At 43.4% G+C, this 19,177-nt stretch overlaps 1 protein-coding gene across 1 annotated transcript in view; it reads right to left on the reverse strand.

The window, feature by feature from the left end:
• The window catches only part of DIS3L (DIS3 like exosome 3'-5' exoribonuclease), a 42,795-nt gene extending 41,919 nt beyond the window's left edge, over window positions 1-876 (reverse strand). Inside the window, exon 1 of the mRNA XM_066342138.1 lies at window positions 520-876. Within this exon, the coding sequence (XP_066198235.1) occupies window positions 520-658 (139 nt within the window). The 5' untranslated portion in view covers window positions 659-876. The remainder of the gene's footprint in view (window positions 1-519) is intronic.
• Between the last annotated feature and the right edge of the window lie 18,301 nt (window positions 877-19,177).

Here is a 19,177-nt window from a genome sequence, read left to right on the forward strand (position 1 = left end):
GGTCTCCGCGCTTCAGTCACTGAAGAGCCAACAGCTCAGGGCTTCCCCGTTTCACCACCTGCGACCCTGAGGGGCAGGAAGGGGGCAGGTTCCTGTGCTCAGGCCCCCGGGAAAGCCCAGATCACTGGGCTTCTGGGCCGTGCAGCAACAGTCTCTGCGTTCTTCCATTTCGTGGGCGCAGCAGTCGGGAGTCCTATGCGGAAAGCCAGCAGCGACCACCGCCGTCTCTGCGGCCCTGGGGCCGCCGCCTCTCGCTGCCGACTCGCAGACGGAACGGAGGTGAAGCCGAGGCGGTGCGAGGCCGGGTGGGCGGCGGTGGACTCCGCACGTCCGCGGCCGCGTCCTTCCGCTCAAGGGACGCACGACTCCCGCCTGGCCGCCCCTGCTCCCTCCCGGCCTGGGCTGCCCTCGCTCCCGCCCCGGCTGCCCTCGCTCCCGCCCGGCCCGGGCCCCCCTCGCTCCTGGCCTCGGTTCTCCCCGCTCGCGCCCCGGCGCCGTCGCTCCCGCCCGGGCCCTGACCGTTGCGGCAGGTGGCGGGTTGCGGGCACAGCGGGCTGTTGCAGGGCACGCTGGGCCGCAGGTAATGCTCCCGCACGATGCGCAGCGTCCGGCCCTGGAAGGTCCTCAGCAGCAGCACCTTCTCCCGCTTCTGCAGCATGGCGGCGGCGCTCGGCGGGGCAGAGCTCTGTGGCCCGCGGGGCCGCCCCGAGCGAGCGGCCGGGAAGCGGCGGGCGCGGGGCGGATCAGACGGAGGCAAGGCCGCGGCTTCGGGCCCGCCCCCTCGGCCGGGAGGGCTTGGCCCTCGCGGGCTCCCTGGCCGGCCCGGCCCTCCCGGCCGTGGCTGGAACGGCTCTCGCCCCGGGGTTGAAGGCTGGAGGTGGCCCGCAGGAGGCGTGTGCCTGCCCTGCCTCGGGGGCTTCCCCACCCGCCTCCGTTTCTCCCCTCCCCTCAATTGCCTGGGGGCGGCGAGGTGGAGGGGGAGGTAAAAGATTTGTATGGAAGCTAGAGCTTCAAGTCTTGTGAAGAAAGATTTGGTGCAACTAAAAAGAATTGTTATACTTTGTTTCTACCCACCCAGGTCTATATAGCAATGGGGCAGCCGTATTAATATGGGTAATTGTTAGTGTTTTCTGTTCGTTTTTCTTGCCGTTCCTGAAAAAGCTAAAAGATTTCAGCAACTAAGCCAGCAGCCCTGCCATCACATTTTTTCCCTTCAAAAAACTGTATTTATTTTTAATTTAATGTACTTTTTAATCCATATAAAAATTCAAACAATGAAGAGGAAATAAAAACTAAACCCCTTCCCTTGAGTGGTAGACATGTCTTTCCAACTCCGACTTTATAGCATTTGCAGCCTCTGGCTAAGGAATTTTCCTTTAAACTTGATGGAGACACACACAGTCTCTAAAGAGATCACACACCTTTGGTTGGGTGGAAGCCACTCGTCTTTCAAGCTCTCAACAAAGACTTTTGAGCCACAGCAGAAGCTTTAGGTACAAGTGTCACATTTAATTTCCACAAGTCAGTGGAGTTGGCATTATTATCCCCATTTTACAGGCTATGAAACAGGATTAGGGAGGTTAAGTGGCCGAAGTCACCCAGTTAATAAGTGGTGGGATCAATATGCAAGCCAGAATCTGGCTGAATTCAAAGCAGGCTCTTAACTAATTACTGGGCTATACACAGATACATAAAATATAGCTCTTGTATCTAAGGAGTTTATAGTCTGCTGTTGAGCCCTAGTTCAAGCAGCAGAACCAACTGGCTGGGAACATTGGAGCTTCCTTTTATGCTGCAGTGAGCAGTCTGAGGTGTCCTGTTGGACTGCTTCCTTTTACTCTAGTGAAAAGAGTCATAGTCCCTTATTCATTGTATTTCTGTGTCAAGTTTTTTGCAATTTGGGATAATGTGATTGAGATCTGAGATGGAATTCCACGAATTAGGAACACATTACTGGGCTTGTCCACAGACCAGAGCAGTAGGAGGCCCCATAAAGCAACCAACAGTGCAGGAGGCAGTCTCTTAATTCAAGACGTCGGTTCTAGAGACCCCAAATATCAGGCAAGTAGCTAAATTTGTCCCCTACGTAAAAATGGTTCTGACAGCTGTCCACAATTCTCTCCGAAGCTTTCCCATTTTCATTCTTCTCTTTTGATTTTATGTTCTTAACATCTCTCTTTTGGCATTTATAGCTTTAAGCTTTCTCTAAATTGTAGTTAATAATCTTTTGAGGAAGCGAGTACATCTGGCACTGTATTGAAAGTTGATTTTATCAGTATTTAAAATAATCCAAGGCCCATCAAGCACTTCTTTTTGCTTGCATTGAGGCAATGATGTATAAATTGTGTTCTTAAAAAGCATGATTCCTTACTTCTTGGAACTGATGACCTAAAATGGACAAAAATGCCTTTCTGTTGGTTTGTTTGTTCACAGACTATCTGATGGCTCTTATCTGAAAAAAAAAAAAAGGTTTCTATTATCAGTCAGAATAAACTAGGTTATGCTGCCGTAATATACAACTTTAAAATCCCAGTGACTTAAAAACAGTAAGATGTTGCATGGGTGATTAGAAGCTCCACTCTGTGTTGTCCTTCGCCAGAACCCTAGACTGATGGAGCCAGTCCTCTCTGGAATACTGTTTGCTGTTCATTGGCAGAAGGAAAGGAACTTTCTAAACAGCCTTACCCTAGCAATTAAAAGCTCAATCCGGAAGTGATATTTGTCACTTCTGACTGTTGGCTAGAACTAGTCACATGACCACACACCAAAGGCAGAACACTGAAACCCTTTGGTGCGCGCATTAGTGATTACCTGAGTGTCCTCAGCTCCCACTCTTTGTCAGTCTGCTCTGTCCTCACCTTCACCCTGTGTCTGTGACTACTCCAGCTCAGCCCACTAGCCAGTCTCTGCTTCGAATTCTACTGCTCCCCAATAGCCAGCAACTCAAGCATAAATCTCCTATCTTTAATTCTTATCATAAGCCTTCTAGGTGAATATGTGTATTTGTGTGTGTGTGTGTGTGTGTGTGTGTGTGTGTGTGTGAGAGAGAGAGAGAGAGAGAGAGAGAGAGAGATTCAGCAGGTTTGGCAGAACTGACACCTAATCTTTTTTTTTTTTAGTTCAGTGAACCAGTTGTTAAAATGGCACTTGTAATCAGCATTCTCTCTAAGGTGGGAGCTTGGGCAGCTGCCCAATGTGAAAATCACAAATTTACATTTCTTACTCTTTTTTTTTATTCAGTAAGAGCAGGGGTCCCCAAACTTTTTACACAGGGACCAGTTCACTGTCCCTCAGACCGTTGGAGGGCCGGACTATAAAAAAACTATGAACAAATCCCTATGCACACTGCACATATCTTATTTTAAAGTAAAGAAACAAAACGGGAACAAATACAATATTTAAAATAAAGAACAAGTAAATTTAAATCAACAAACTGACCAGTATTTCAATGGGAACTATGGGTCTGCTTTTAACTAATGAGATGGTCAATGTGCTCCTCTCACTGACCACCAGTGAAAGAGGTGCCCCTTCCAGAAGTGCGGTGGGGGCCAGATAAATGGCCTCAGGGGGCCGATGCAGCCCCTGGGCCGTAGTTTGGGGACCCCTGAGTAAGAGGAGGGGAGGCAGAAACAGATTCCTGCATGTGCCCTGACCCCCAACAGGGATCCACCCGGCAAGCCCACTAGGGGGTGATGCTCTGCCTATCTGGGGTGTACTATTGCTCAGCAATTTAGCTCTTCTTAGTGCCTTAGGTGGAGACCAGGGAGTCATCCTCAGTGCCCATATCCAACTCATTCCAATTGAGCCATGGCTGCAGGAGAAAGAGAGAGAGATAGAGAGAGAGAGAGAGAAAGAGAGAAGTAAGAAGGGGGAGGGGTGGAGAAGCAGATGGGCACTTCTCCTGTGTGCCCTGACTGGGAATCAAACCCGGGACATCCACATGCTGGGCTGACGCTCTACCACTGAGCTAACCGGCTGGGACCCATTTCTTACTCTTTTTCTAACATTCATCTGTGCAACAGTGTATTCTAAGTGCTCATAGTAATGTTCATTCCATCCACAGGTGAAAAACATTTGGTGGAACTATGCTTGTAATATTTATTTATTCATTTCATAAAACTCATTATACTTTTGATGAAATACTACATTTTAATTCCCTCACATTTGATACTTTAGTAAACAAACATATAACATAAAGAGAAAAAGTGCCAAACAACCAGGGAGTGACAACTTGTATTGTTTTTTGTCAGGTATTATTTAATATTTTTTCATTACCATTTTAAAACTCTTTCTTATAACATCTAGTTTTGTGTACCTCTTTTATTCTTAAGTATTAAATGCATGAGATAATAAACTACTTTTCGGTATATCTTTTTTTATACTTAAAACAGTCATTAGGGCAGAGAACTGGTTGTTAAATTATTTGACTCCCACCGCTGAGTGAATCCATGCCCTCTTCTCTGGGCACACAGATGACCCACATTTCCCATTCTCTCTTATATGTAGATAGGTGTGGCCACAGAATGTAATGGCACCATTTCCAGGACTGGCCCATGAATGCTTCTCTTTCCTGTTCTACTGGCTAGATGCCCAAAGCCCACAGGATCTTGGAAGCCACAAATGAAGACAGCTGACCCCCTTTCAACCCTCATCAACATGGGTCCCGGCGGAACTGCACAGCAGAGCCCTGCCTCCCCCACCCAAGAGCATCCATAGAGGATTATTGAAAGGGAGAAAGAAACTTTTGTTATAGCAGCTAGCATTTCCCTAGCTAATGTGCACCCACTCTACAAAGGAGATTAAAGGCTTAAGAGTTGCCTGTTTGTTTAAAAAAAACAATAACAACACAACCTCAATAGATAGTAAATGCCTTGATGAAGCTACTCAACGATTTTACAGGAGTTCTAAATTGTGCATCCTCTAGGAGGTGGGAGAGCAGCAGTGGTCTTTGGTGCTCTGGTTTGGTCTGGGCTATGGTGTCAAGGCAATGACATACTGGGAAGGATGCGTGGTGGCTTGCTTCTCTTTTTAAAAAAATTCATTTTAGAGAGGACAGAAAAAGAGAGAGAGAAGGGGGAGGAGCAGGAAGCATCAACTCCCATATGTGCCTTGACCAGGCAAGCCCAGGGTTTTGAACTGGCGACCTCAGTATTCCAGGTCGATGCTTTATCCACTGCACCAATACAGTCTAGGCCTTGCTTCTCTTTTCAGTTTTTCCTTTCCCTGTCAATTCAAGTGCATAAAGACAGCCTGCTGCCCAAATAACAGAATGCTATGACAGCTTTCAGCATACTCTGTTGCTGAAGGAAACCTCACTGGTGTCTTGGCTTCCCTGGCGCATGACTGTAGTCCTCCTCAGGCTGAGCACCAGCATGCTTACACTGCGGGAGTCTAGCATTTACATGCCTTTTGCCAATGCACTCTGGGAGTGCCGACATCAGCAACCACAGAATTATAATCAAAAGGTCTCATCAAAAGGTTAGCCTAGGGAGGGCGGGGCACCTTTACAAAGGGCTAAGAGGACAAGGAGGTTAAATATATTAAAGAAATTCTATTTGGGGAGACACTAGAATCTATGTAAACACAATAAATCAAATAAAAAGAAATTCTGGGAGATGAGTTCTAAGGGCTAGAGTAGATTACTGAAGCAGGCTTTGAAATATTCTGTCTTGATTTATCTATTTAAAATGACAGTGGTACAACATGCTTATTGCAACACATTCCAAATATACTGGAGTATGCCAAGTAAAAACATTTAAGTTCTGCTTGCATCCAAAGAGTCTGCTTCTCCCAAGTAATTTACCATTTTTGATAATTAGTATGCATCTTAGCTTTAAGTATAACTCCCAAATTTTCAACTTTTGGAAGAGCTTGTTAATCTACGCAGTATCAGCTCATTACATCCAAACTTGCTCAAGCTTTTACCAGATGCCAGGCACTGCTGTAAGTACTTGTCTTAGTTTTCTTATTCTTTTTTTTTTTTTTTGTATTTTTCTGAAGCTGGAAACGGGGAGAGACAGTCAGACAGACTCCCGTATGCGCCCGACCGGGATCCACCCGGCACGCCCACCAGGGGTGATGTCTGCGACGCCAAGACCAGAGCCACTCTAGCGCCTGGGGCAGAGGCCAAGGAGCCATCCCCAGCACCCGGGCCATCCTTGCTCCAATGGAGCCTTGGCTGCGGGAGGGGAAGAGAGAGACTGAGAGGAAGGAGGGGGGGTGGAGAAGCAAATGGGCGCTTCTCCTGTGTGCCCTGGCGGGGAATCGAACCCGGGTCCCCCTCACGCCAGGCCGACGCTCTACCGCTGAGCCAACCGGCCAGGGCCAGTTTTCTTATTCTTTCCTCGACTGTAATACTGTTAGCAGGTGAGGAAACTGAAGAATGGAAGGATTGAGAGACAGGCCACAGCTCAATGTATGGCCAAGCTAGACTTGGACCCCAAACAGTTTGGCTAAAGAGCAATGCCTCAGTCTACACCTTTCAGCTAGTAAACAGTGAGGTACAGAAGGGGGTACATTCTATACAGTGGACCATGGATGACCTCAGTTATTTTAGGTTTGGAAAACTGAAAACATTGCCATTCAAATATTGACCCTATTACTTTCCTAACTTCCCTAAGTCTCAACTATAAAATACAGCTTGTAGGACAGGTGTTGCTGGTTATATTAACAAGTCAATGATTCTAAAGGGTCATGTAAGTATCTAAAATTATACCTTTTATCTGAAAAATCAGCTTACTTTTAGTCGTGCACCATCTCAGTGGAAGAGTCATGGGAGGAAAAACAGCTGCTGAGATTACTCTGCTACTTGTATTAGGCATAATTTAATTTCATATATGTTAAAGACTGTTAATCCTAGATTTTCACTTTTTCCAGCAGACACAATGGCTCCCTTTTGGCTTTCTAAACACCCTGTGAATTCTCATAATCCAGTTTGCAATGATTACTCTAAAATGTTTTGCTTAACTCTGTCTAATTTTTTAAAAGAGAAAATTATTTTGTACTTATCAATTTATATCTCAGCAGGATTTTTACTGTACTGTTAACCTAACAATAATTTTGTCCTTCTACCACTAAGGGGCGCTGTTCATTGAGATATATATTGACATATATATTTTGTGTCTGTGGAGGGGGAGGGTGCTTCAGCTGAAGTCCTTTTTTTTAAATAGTCTTTTCAAATGTATTTCACAAACATTTTTTTAAAGACTTTATTTAATTTTCAGAGAGGAGAGAGAAAGAGAGAAAGAGAGAGAGAGAGAGAGAGAGAGAGAGAGAGAGAAAGAGAAAGAGAAAGGGAAGGAGCAGGAAGCATCAACTCTCATATGTGCCTTGACCAGGCAAGCCCAGAGTTTCGAACAGGCGACCTCAGTGTTCCAGGTCGATGCTTTATCCCACTGCGCCACCACAGGTCAGGCTGAGGTCCTTTTTGTACTGGTATCTGAGTAGTTGAAACTTGACCTTTCACATACCACCATTAAAATGCATCCAGTTATTTGAGACAAAGGAAAAACCTTAGTATTAAACAATACACTTATCCAGGAGCTCAAAGGTTCAGATACTCCAAAATAAATTAGGAACTAAGTTTCATTAATTAATACAGAAAAGAAAATTCTTCAAGTCCTGAATCAGACTAAAAAAAATTCAGTTATATGGATAGCCACTTATAATTCAAAAATAGAAATACTACTATTTGTTATCTAATTTTTTTCATATTGATCTTATTTGATGAAATTAAAGTTTCATTTGTCTTGTAGGATTATTATTACCAGTGGAATACCAGTCATGGTGTATAGTTATTTTATTGGATAAATGTATTACAAGGAGTTTTCCTGTTTATTTTACTATATTCTCACTCCATATGTTTGAATTTGGGGAAATGAATTCCATTTTATGTCTTATAAAGAAAGACTATGAATTCTAATTCTTTTAAAAAAATATTTATTAAAAATTTTTTTCTTTTCCAAGTGAGAGGAGGGGAGATAGAGAGACAGATTCCTGCATGCGCCTTGACTGGGATCCATCTGGCAACCCTCATCTGGGGCTGATGCTTTGCCCATCTGGGACCACGCTTGCAACTGAGTGATTTTTAGTGCTTGAGGTGGAGGTTCCACAGAGTCATCCTCAGTGACCAGGGCCGATGTGCTCAAACCAATTGAGCCATGGCTGTGGGAGGAGAAGGCAGGGGAGAGGTGGAGAAGCAGATGTTCACTTTTTTCTGTGTGCCCTGACTAGGAATCAAACCCAGGACATCCACATGCTGGGCTAATGCTTTACCACTGAGCCAACTGGCCAAGGCTGAATTCTAATTCTTATAATAAAAAACTTGTGAAAAAATGGAAGAATAAGGAGTGATTAGCAATGATCCTAACTTCTAAGAAACTTTCCAGGTTTTGAATAAACAAAGTATTAAACTTTTTTTTTTTTTTTTTTTTTTTTTTACAGAGGCAGAGATAGACAGGGACAGACAGACAGGAACAGAGAGAGATGAGAAGCATCAATCATCAGTTTCTCGTTGCGCGTTGCGACTTCTTAGTTGTTCATTGATTGCTTTCTCACATGTGCCTTGAGCGCGGGCCTTCAGCAGACCGAGTAACCCCCTGCTGGAGCCAGCGACCTTGGGTCTAAGCTGGTGAGCTCTTTGCTCAAGCTGGCGACCTCGGGGTCTCGAACCTGGGTCCTTCCGCATCCCAGTCCGATGCTCTATCCACTGTGCCACCACCTGGTCAGGCACAAAGTATTAAACTTTTTAACTTAACTTTTATTTAATAAAAAAAAGGCATATTAAACTACACTTTTGTATGTGGTTCTAAAGCAAGAAGAATGAGGGTTCGAAGTTAAAATTACATTTATACTTAACTTTCTTTATAATTCAGGCCAGAGTAAGTACGTTATATCTGCTTATAATAGATTTCTATTGCTCTATAACAAATTACTACAAATTTAACAGCTTAAAACATACTCATCTATTAATTCAGTTTTTGTAGGCCAGAAGTATGGCCATGGCCAAATTAGGTTTTCAACTCAGAGTTGAAAAGATTGAAATCAAGATGTTAGCTGGGCTGATTCCATTCTAGATCTTGGGATCTTCTTTTAAGCTCACAGGGTTGTTGGCAGAATTCAGTTCCTTCCAGTGGATAAACTGGGGCCCCTGTTCTCTTGCTGGCTGTTAGGCCGGGGCAGCCCTAAGCTTCTAGAGGCCACCTGTAGTCCCTTGCCATGTGGCCCCTGCATGTGCCTTCTCATACCTTCACAAGAAGAATCCAGTTCCTTTAAGGGATCACCTGATTAGGTCAGACTACTGAGGGTAATCTTCTACTTTAAGGTTAACTGATTTAGGAACTTAACTGCAAATCCCTTCACAGAAACATCTAGATTAGCGTTTGACTGAATAACCTAGAGAAGATATATGTACACTAGGCACAAGAATCCTGGGAGCCATCTCAGAAATTTTCCTACCTCTCTTAGTCTTTTCAGGCCGCTCTAACAAAATACCACAGTCTGGATAGCTTGCAAACAACAGAAATTTATTTCTCACAATTCTGAAGGCTGAAAGTCTGAGATGTGGCAGTATGGTGGGATGAAGGTCCCCTTTTAGGTTGCAGACTTCTTGTTGTATCCTCATATAGCAGAAGGGGTTCTGGATCTCTTTGGAGCTTATTTATAAGGCACTAATTCTGTTCATGAAGGTTCCATCCTCATGACTTACTAATGCCATCCTTGGAGGGGGGGGGGGCATGGATTTCAGCATGAATTTTGGAGAAGCACACTTTCAGACCATAGTTCTACCATAATGATGTATAATAAAATATTTGAGCTCAACAAGTTATATTTCAAACTATGGTATTTATTAAGTATCTGTCAGGGGTCGTCAAACTTTTTATAAAAACCGCCCACTTTTGCAGTGCTGGTCAACCTGGTCCCTACCGTGCAACCAAACAGCACCACGATTGGCCCATCATGAAAGCTGGAACGCCCACTAGTGGGCGGTAGGGACCAGGTCTACCAGCACTGCAAAGTGGGCGGTTTTTATAAAAAGTTTGACGACCCCTGGAAGAGAACTAAGCCAGTAATCCAGAGGCTATAGCAAAAGTAAATGAATGATAGATAATTCTGCCTTGGTTAGTTCAAGCTAAGGTGGAAGAAACCACCACCAATACAAACTCACATTCTATTAATCTTAAATTGCAATGATTTACACTGGGCCCAGAATTCACTTAGGAATCACTGCACGAGTCCAGCCCCTTTTGCTAACACTGGATCAACTTGGAGAGAGCGGTGTGTCTGGGTGGGTGGGGGTCTTGTGAGAAAGAACCATCTTTTGTTTCACCCCTCAGTTCCTGCCTGAGAGGAATGGGGCTGTATCCCCCAGATTAGAATTCTTTCTCAAAACCCCACTGTGACAGCTGATAGGAAGTCCTGACAATTTTTTGAAGATGTGAATTTTAAATATAAAATGTCATCATCACAGATGCCCTTCAGTGTGTGGCAGGCTGCCATCATCAAACCTGGGGCAGTTAGGCTGCCGATATTTGCTGCCTATCTTCCATGTAGAAGTGTGATGGGGTCAGAGCTGTGATTAAGGAAACTTCTCCGATTGCAGTGTTTGGGTGGGGAAAAGCAAGAGGGTTTTCTTTACATTTTTTTTTCTATTAAATCTGACATTTTAGGAGGTATTAAAAAATATTCTTCTTCCCTGGAGAGAAAAGGCTTGGATCTTTGATATCTTTCATTGAAACAATAAGACTCTTGTTATGTTTGCAATTTTAGCCTTCATGGTCTTATCTTTTATGCCTTGGAGAACTGTAGGCATTTTGATCCTCTTCCAGTTCTATAAACAATGTTCTTTAATCAGCTTGAGGCATCACTGTTGATCAGAGAAAAGCACTTCCTCCCTCCCTAAAGTGAACAGCACCTGCCAATCTCCCTATCCATAGCAAGAGAAAAGAAGGGCTGTTCTTTGAGACCACAGAGCACTGTTATTTCAAATGTACAGGAAACCATAGCAAATAACCTGAAACCCATTGCCTCATTGCTAGATACAGAGCATGGAAGCATTTATAGACTTAAAAGCAAGGCCATGGGCCCACATACCCACCAAATATATATTTATTTACTTATGCTGAGTATGATATTTGTGGTATTGAAAACATTGTGTTTCATTTCCATTGGCATTAAGTTCATCTTCTTAGTGAAAATATAAAAAGGATAAATGATTAAACAGAAAGTAAAAGTGTATTGTTAATCATGCTGTTGATTAATACTGAGCAGGCTGTGATAAACCATTTTTTTCTTTCAAGCCATTTGTGTTAGGCTTTCTGCAATTTTAGAAGAATAGGGGGTATACATATTTATGTGTATATGGGATAGGTATATCATATACACAATATATACAGCCCATATATGTAAAACCAGTTATGATTGCCTGGGTTATGTTGAAGTAACAAACAGCCCTCAAATCTTGGTTGTTTAAAAGAATAAAGGCTTACTTCTTGCTCACATCATATGTCCCTCTGCTCTGTGTCATCCTTACCAAGAGACCTAGCCTAATGGAGGACCCCTGTCAGTGCTTCTGCAAGTGCTTGGCTGGGGAAAAGAATGAGACAAATTGTGTATTCACTCTTAAAGCTTCCATGATACCAGTGACTTCTGCTCACATATCAGTAGTCAAAGCAAGTCATTTGGTCACACTCAATTCCAGGGGCAGGGATAGAGAGCCAGAAATATTTGGTAAACAGAACTAATCACAGACATACACATTTTTAATGTGTAGATTGAAAAAAGGGGGAATTACTTCAGCTGCTGAAGAGAATTAATTTTGATTTACAATGTAATATTGCTACACCAATAGATTTGGAATCAGTAAAAACAATGGCATAGGTTATGTTCATAGAATATACTGTACTACAGTTAGTGAGAAGAGAAGGATAAGGCAGATCTTTATGTATAGACATGCAAGTATCCCTGAAAATATTGAATTAAAAAAAAACCAAGTAGCAGAATGCTATAATCTCATTTATTTAAAAATACACAAAATACATAAATATATTTATGTGTGTGTGTGTGTGTGCGCGTGTTTATGGAGTACATAGAAAAAGGCCTAGACAGTTTATTACCAAACAGTTCCTATTTATGGGAAATACAGAGGGATTTGTGTGGCATGTAGGAGACTATAATCCTTTTTACTTTACATAATCCTGTATTGTTTGAATTAATTACAACCATTTATTTATGTATTACTTGTATTAGTTTTGTAGGGCTGCCTTGACAAATTGCCACATACTTGGTAAAACAGAAATGTACTCTTTCACAGGTCTGGAGGCCAGAAGTCCAAAACTGGCCACGACTATGCTCCCTCTGAAGGCTCTGGAAGAATCCATTTCTTGCCTCTGCCAGCTGCTGGTAGCTGTGGCATTCCTTGACTTGTGACCACATCACCTCAGTCTTTGCCTCCATGGTCACACTGCTTTCTACTTTTCTGTATGTCTTCTCTATGTGTCTCTTATGAAGACATTGGCCATTGGATTTAGGACCCACCTGGATAATGCAGATGATGTTCTCATCTCAGGATCCTTAAAACTCTTTTTCCAAATAAGGCCCCATTCACAGGTTTTCAGAGATTAGGACATGGACATAAATTTCGGGGGGAGTGGAGGGCGTCATTTAACCCACTACACTTGTGTAATTGGAAAAAAAATTAGAAAAGAAGTGATTGAAAAAAAGAAATCATTATTATTATTATTATTATTGTGTGTGTGTGGCAGAGACAGAGAGAGTCAGAGAGAGGGACAGATAGGGACAGACAGGCAAGAAGGGGGAGAGATGAGAAGCATCAATTCTTCATTGCAGCACCTTAGTTGTTCATTGACCGATCTCTCATATGTGCCTTGACTGAGGGGCTACAGCAGACCGAGTGACCCCTTGCTCAGGCCAGCAACTTTGGTCTCAAGCTGGTGAGCCTTGCTCAAACCAGATGAGCTTGCGCTCATGCTGGCGACCTTGGGGTCTCGAACCTGGGTCCCCCACATCCCAGTCCGATGCTCCATCCACTGCACCACTGCCTGCTCAGGCAAAGAAATCATTATTAATCATGATTACTTCTAGGAGTAAAAAATTTTCTACAGTGAAGCTATGGAACATTAATTATCAGAAAAAAGTCAGATAAAATAACAGAGCAATAATAACAACCACCATAAAAATTGCAAAACATAGGCAGGTCCTAACTTACCATAGTCTATTAACAAGTGACCTGACACTCAGAATTAAGTGGAAAGTTCATATCTTCAAGTCAGTGACAGGGTCAGTTCATGGGCTTAGATTTAGGCCAGAGGCCTTGCATCAGCCTTGGGTTCTTAGACAGAACACTGGAGACATTAGCCTTCTCTCATGCAAGGTAGAGCTTTCACCTGGGACTAGTGCCTACCTTGCCAGAAGAGAGGTACGTATTAATACCCTGGTGTTGGCTTATAGAAATTAAAATGCTCTTTTGCAAAGAAGCAATATTATTGAGCAGAGGTTGCAAGCATGGGCCAATTTCAGCCCACTGATGAGTCTTGTTTCATCTGCACTGTGTATAAAACTTTTTCAAATTAGTTGCCAATTATTTTCATATAAAATTTTGGTTTTTGGCTTCTCCTGATCTGCTGCATTGGGTCTGCGTTCTCCCATGGCAGCCATCGCTGGAGCTGGGGAGTAGCTGTTCCCTTTAGATGAACAGCACACGCACAACACGGTCTCTATCATTTTGTATTTTTCTGACCTGCCTCTCCTCATTTACATTGTCTACTTGACCCCTATAAGCATTTGAGTTTGCAAACCGCTGATGAATAGAATAAAAATGACTTTGTGGCATTACAGTACAGTACACTAGGGGTTAAGTGGTGGGACTGTGCACTCTTGCTTCCAGGAAAAAATGCATTCTAAGCTCCAAATAACCAACAAATTAACCTGAAGCATGCAACCAGTTCATAAATTGGTGACTCCTCTACAGTGATGTTTTATAGTCTGCCTAAACAAGTAATGGAAAATGCATATCCATATATGCACTCATATCAGAAATTCAATTCCACAGGCTATTTGTGAACGAAGTTTCAAAATTCTGCTGAGGATGATTATGTCGTCTGTCTGAGTCAGTGTGCAGGCGGACGTGTGTGCACCCACAGGAACATGAACATATTTTCATTCCACTTGGGCCAAAGTCTGTCCTCCTAACCCCAACTGGGGGGATTAATATGTCATGAGCCAAAATGAGCCTCATCATTATTGGGTGAGAACTCGGGACCTCTACAGAATTTTCTCACAAGGATCTGTGTTAACTCCTGGCGGATGTTTCCAGTGAAGCTCTTGAATTTTTAATGAGTTGAGCTGTAGAGGTGAGAGGAAGTGGGTCGCAGGGACTGGCTCAGCTGGAGCTGGAGCCTTTTGGAAGGCAGTGTTTTTGTGGGGTTTCTTTTTGTGTGTGATTTCCAGAATAGATTGCTGACTTTCAAGACCTCCGTGTAGAAGAATGTTCTTAAGATTTTTCCCTTCTAAACTGATAAGTATCTAAGTACCTGCTCTGTTCAGAGTAGTAGGCTAGGGCACACACATAAAATTAAGACATGAATGGTGCTTTCAGTCTGATCAGGAAGAGACAAAGAGGGAAAACATTAAATAATGAGACAGTATTATGTAAAACGGGATGCCACAGGTAATGAACCATGATTTGCCAAGTGGATGTGTATTTGGAAGTGTATTGCCAAATACACTTAGAGACTCTATGTATGCAATTTATATCTTCAGCAAAGAGAAACATATCAGGCCAGGGGATGGCCAAGCAGTGGAGGTAGTGGGTAAATTAAATCACCAAGAAGGCACATGGCAGTGGGAAAATGCAAGGTGGCTTTGCTCATGACTGAGAGTTGGGTCAGAAAGGTTAAGGCTGTAGCTGTGAAAGATCTTGAATGATAGGGTACCCAATCCTGGGCTTTGTTGCATAGGCAATGGGGAATCCTGGAACATTTTTGAGCAGAGAAATGATATGATCCAAGTAGTATATTGAAAGATCAATCTGGAGGTGCTGTAAGGATGAGTTGGATGAAGAAGGGAATGAGAGCAGAAGGGACTTGGGCAGGAAGTTCTCATAGAGGAGATAAGGCTTAACCTTGGAAAGGCCGAGGGGCTTGAAAGGAAGGAAGAGATCAGGGAGTTAAAGGACTTGAGGGAAGACAGATCGTAATGAAGTGGGAAGGAGAAGCAGCAGTCACAGCATGGTGGAGGGGTGACTCTAGGTTTGGGATGGAAACCAGGATGACAGTGGTACCATGGGCTAAAAGAGCCAAGTGTGGCAGAAGGTCCATCGGGAGACGGCAAGAAGAGCAGATTGATTGGAGTCCTGCTTTGAGGCATTGACGGGGCACCCACATGTAGTGCTCTAGCTCTGTGCCACATTCGCAACCGATCCATGGTGGTTCCGCCTGTACGTGGTCATCTCTTCATTCGCACTCCATCGGTGTGAAGTAACAACACCAGTAAGCGGTTAGGAGCTATTGCGGATGCTGACACTCAGTTGGTAGACCTGAAAGCCCCCCATGCCCTCTCCAGCTGATGAGCAGTAGTCTCAGATCTAGCAGACCACACACCACACATTCTAGCCTGGTTGAGTACTTGTTTTATACCTGACTGATTTGAAAGATGTGCAGTCGTTGCTCTAGCCCCGATCTCCACACCTCCAAAACTGAACAAGCTCTTTTGACTACGCTTTCAGGGCTTACCACTCCCCATCATCAAAGTCCTTCCTCATGCTTATTTTTACATTGCTCAAACTGAGCTTTCACCTTCACAATAGAGCTACAGTGTGCCTCCCTTTTCAACTAGTCCCCCTTGAAGTTTGAGTTCATGTGTATACGGAGTAACTCAAAAGAAATGTGCCAGCAGTGACATTATTATGTTTCTGTTGAATACTTATTAATTACTGCAATGCTTTCAGAATGGAGGGAAGCAAAGAAATTGGCACCCGACTGTTTGGAATTGTTGCAATAATAATCAATAAATGCAAAGACAAAAACCATCAAGTGAAGCCTGTACCTAAGTACCACTGAAGATGCACTGTTTAACAGGATGCCCAGGAAACCCGGCTTCCCATTGCTTTGTCCTCCGTCTGGCATCCAGTGCCTTTTCTCCGCCCTTTGTGCTCCCTCCACTTCGATCTGAATCTCCCTTCTTTGCCCCACAACCAGGCTGCATTGATATTCATTCCCCCAAAATTGCCCAGTCTATTTTGTGGTTGAAAGCCGAGAGTGGTGCAACTGTTGGAATATATAAATATGACTCTTTTTTTTCAGGTAGCATCTAAGATGCCAGTCTTAGCAGCCTCGTTTTAAAAACTATTTATATTCACAAAAGTCTATAATAGCATTTTTATTGTTGTATGCCTGTGATTTGGGTGCTTTTCTCCCCTATGCCTGTTTCTTATTATTGTTCAACACTGACTACAGCCTTAAATGATAATGAAAACAGAAATACTCTTTTCAAGAGGCGATGACTGCCGTCCATGTCCTTCAGTATATATGTGTTTCCTGCCTGAAGGGGCTGGGTTAGTGTTTAAACCATCTGTACTGACTCCCTCAGAACCCAAGTTCATATCCTTGCAGCACTGACTCAGCCTTTTATACTTCTGCAGTGAATACATTGAATACCAGGCATTGAGTGTGTGGGTGTCTTTTAGATGAGACCGTACACCCAGAGGCTCTCTGTGCCCACTGGGAACACTGGAGTTCTTGTACTGCTGTCCTTGGTCTGGGTTCCAGAACCTGGCTTGGCCCCAGACGTCACACATTCACCTTTGAAGAGAGATGCTTATTTGGGCCTTCCTTCTGGTCCTGCTGTTTCCTTGCTTCCATGATATGACCTGCTGCTTTCACCTCTTAGTTTTCCAGTGCTTTAAAAAGAAAATCAAGTAACAAAAGAGTTTGCCTCAGAGCCAAAGTGTTACAAATATAAGCTTGTTATCTGTATTGCATTATTATGAATAACTCACCACTCTATTGCCATGTGTATGATTGACTTGCAATTATGGGTTGTGTTTGACAGCAGCTCTGAATGGTATTCTCCCCCTGGCTGTTCATAAGCCAAGCCTGGAACCCCTGGGTCACATGAGAAAGGGAGGGTTTTATCGACTCCATCCTATCGTTGTTACTTCTTTATACCCTCAAGCCTTGATAGTGGATCTGTAATTAGTGATGCAATAATAATACTTTCCATTTGTTATAGTATACCCTTTCAAAAATGCTTTACATGTTCTTGTAATTGATTCTCCAAAAAACAATTTTGGTACAGGCAATGCAGACCTTTATGGCCTGACTTTATATTTATTTATTTGTGTGTTTGCTGGTTTATTTATTTATTTATTTATTTGTAGAGAGAGAGAGAGAGAAAGAAAGGGAGGGAGAGAGAGAAACTTTGATTTATTGTTCTACTTCTTTATGCATTAATTGGTGATTCTTATATGTGCCCTGACTGGGGATCGATCCTACAACCATGGCATATTGGAACAATGCTCTAACCAACTGAGCTACTTGGACAGGGCCTTATGACCTAATTTTATAAGGAAACAGACAAAGCAAGGTTAAATGACATGCCCAAGTGCTTACAGCAAGCCTATGGACCTACGAGTGGGACCAGATTTCCTGACTTCAAGGTGATTGGTTTTTCTCTAGCCACTGCATTTGTAATAAACTCAAGGCAATTGCTTTCACATATGTATAAGATTTCATTTGATCCAACAAGGACCTTACAAGTTAGAGTGAGCAGATATTATTTACATCTTCCAGACTAGGAAGTAAAAACCCAGAGAAAATGAGCTACGAAGATAATATGGTGATAAAGAAAAGAGGAGAGATCTGACCCCAAGATTCTAAGCCCATTGCTCTTGGTGACATTTTTTCTAGTTAAAAAATAACATCACTGTTTATTCAGTTGCCTTGGCCAAAATCTTAGACTCATCCTTGATTCTCATTTTTCTCTTACCCTATATCTAAACCATCAATAAATCTTACTGAGTCTACCTTCAGAATATATTCCAGGTCAACCATTACTCACTACCTCCATTGCTGTTATCCTGGGCTAAGCCTTTGTTTTTCTCACTTGGATTGCTGCAATAATCCTATAGAGCTAGTCTCCAAAGATGGTTTCCAATGAACCAGGCCTCCTGGAGTTATGTGGTTCTACAACATGGAATCTTAGCTAGTCTGTGATTAGTTTTAATGAATAGAATATGGAAGATGTGATCCTGTGCATTTCTGACCTAAGCATCAAGAAGACTTTTGTACTTCTGAGAGCCCTGAGCCACCTATAAGAAGTTTAGCTACTCTTCTGGAGAGACTAATTGAAGAGACCACGTGAAGAGGCCACGCGAAGAGGGAGAGGCCCTGAGATTGCATGGAGTGTGAGAGAGAGCCCAGCTGTCATTGTCCCAGCTCAGCCTAGCCTTTTCACTTACCCCCAAAAGTGCACAATATGTGAGTGAGCATAACAGACGTTTCAGTGAGTTGTAGTCTCACAGGATTGTTGCCCAAACTGGTATCACAGTATCACATGGAGCAGAAGAACCATCCGACTGAGCCCAGCTGACCCACAGAATGAGAGATAATGAAATGGTTGTTTTCAGCCATTAACTGTGGGGTGCGTTTATTATGTAGCAAAAGATAACTGAAACATTAAAAGGTCTCCCTTACTTTCAGTCTTACTTGTGAGCAGCCTATTTTCTACACAGATTTTTTAAAAATTGTGGTAAAATATATATAACATGAAACTCACCATCTCAACCATTTTTAGTGTACAGTTCAGTAGTGTTCAATTCACACTGTTGTGCAATCTCCAAAACTCTTTTCATCTTTTTTTTTTCTTCTTCTGAAACTGGAAACGGGGAGAGACAGTCAGACTCCCGCATGCGCCCCACCGGGATCCACCTGGCACGCCCACCAGGGGGCGACACTCTGCCCACCAGGGGGCGATGCTCTGCCCCTCCGGGGCGTCGCTTTGTCGTGACCAGAGCCACTCTAGCGCCTGGGGCAGAGGCCAAGGAGCCATCCCCAGCACCCAGGCCATCTTTGCTCCAATGGAGCCTCAGCTGTGGGAGGGGAAGAGAGAGACAGAGAGGAAGGAGAGGGGGAGGGGTGGAGAAGCAGATGGGCGCTTCTCC

Source organism: Saccopteryx leptura, chromosome 6 (genome assembly GCF_036850995.1).
Source record: "Saccopteryx leptura isolate mSacLep1 chromosome 6, mSacLep1_pri_phased_curated, whole genome shotgun sequence".
Taxonomy (NCBI): domain Eukaryota; kingdom Metazoa; phylum Chordata; class Mammalia; order Chiroptera; family Emballonuridae; genus Saccopteryx; species Saccopteryx leptura.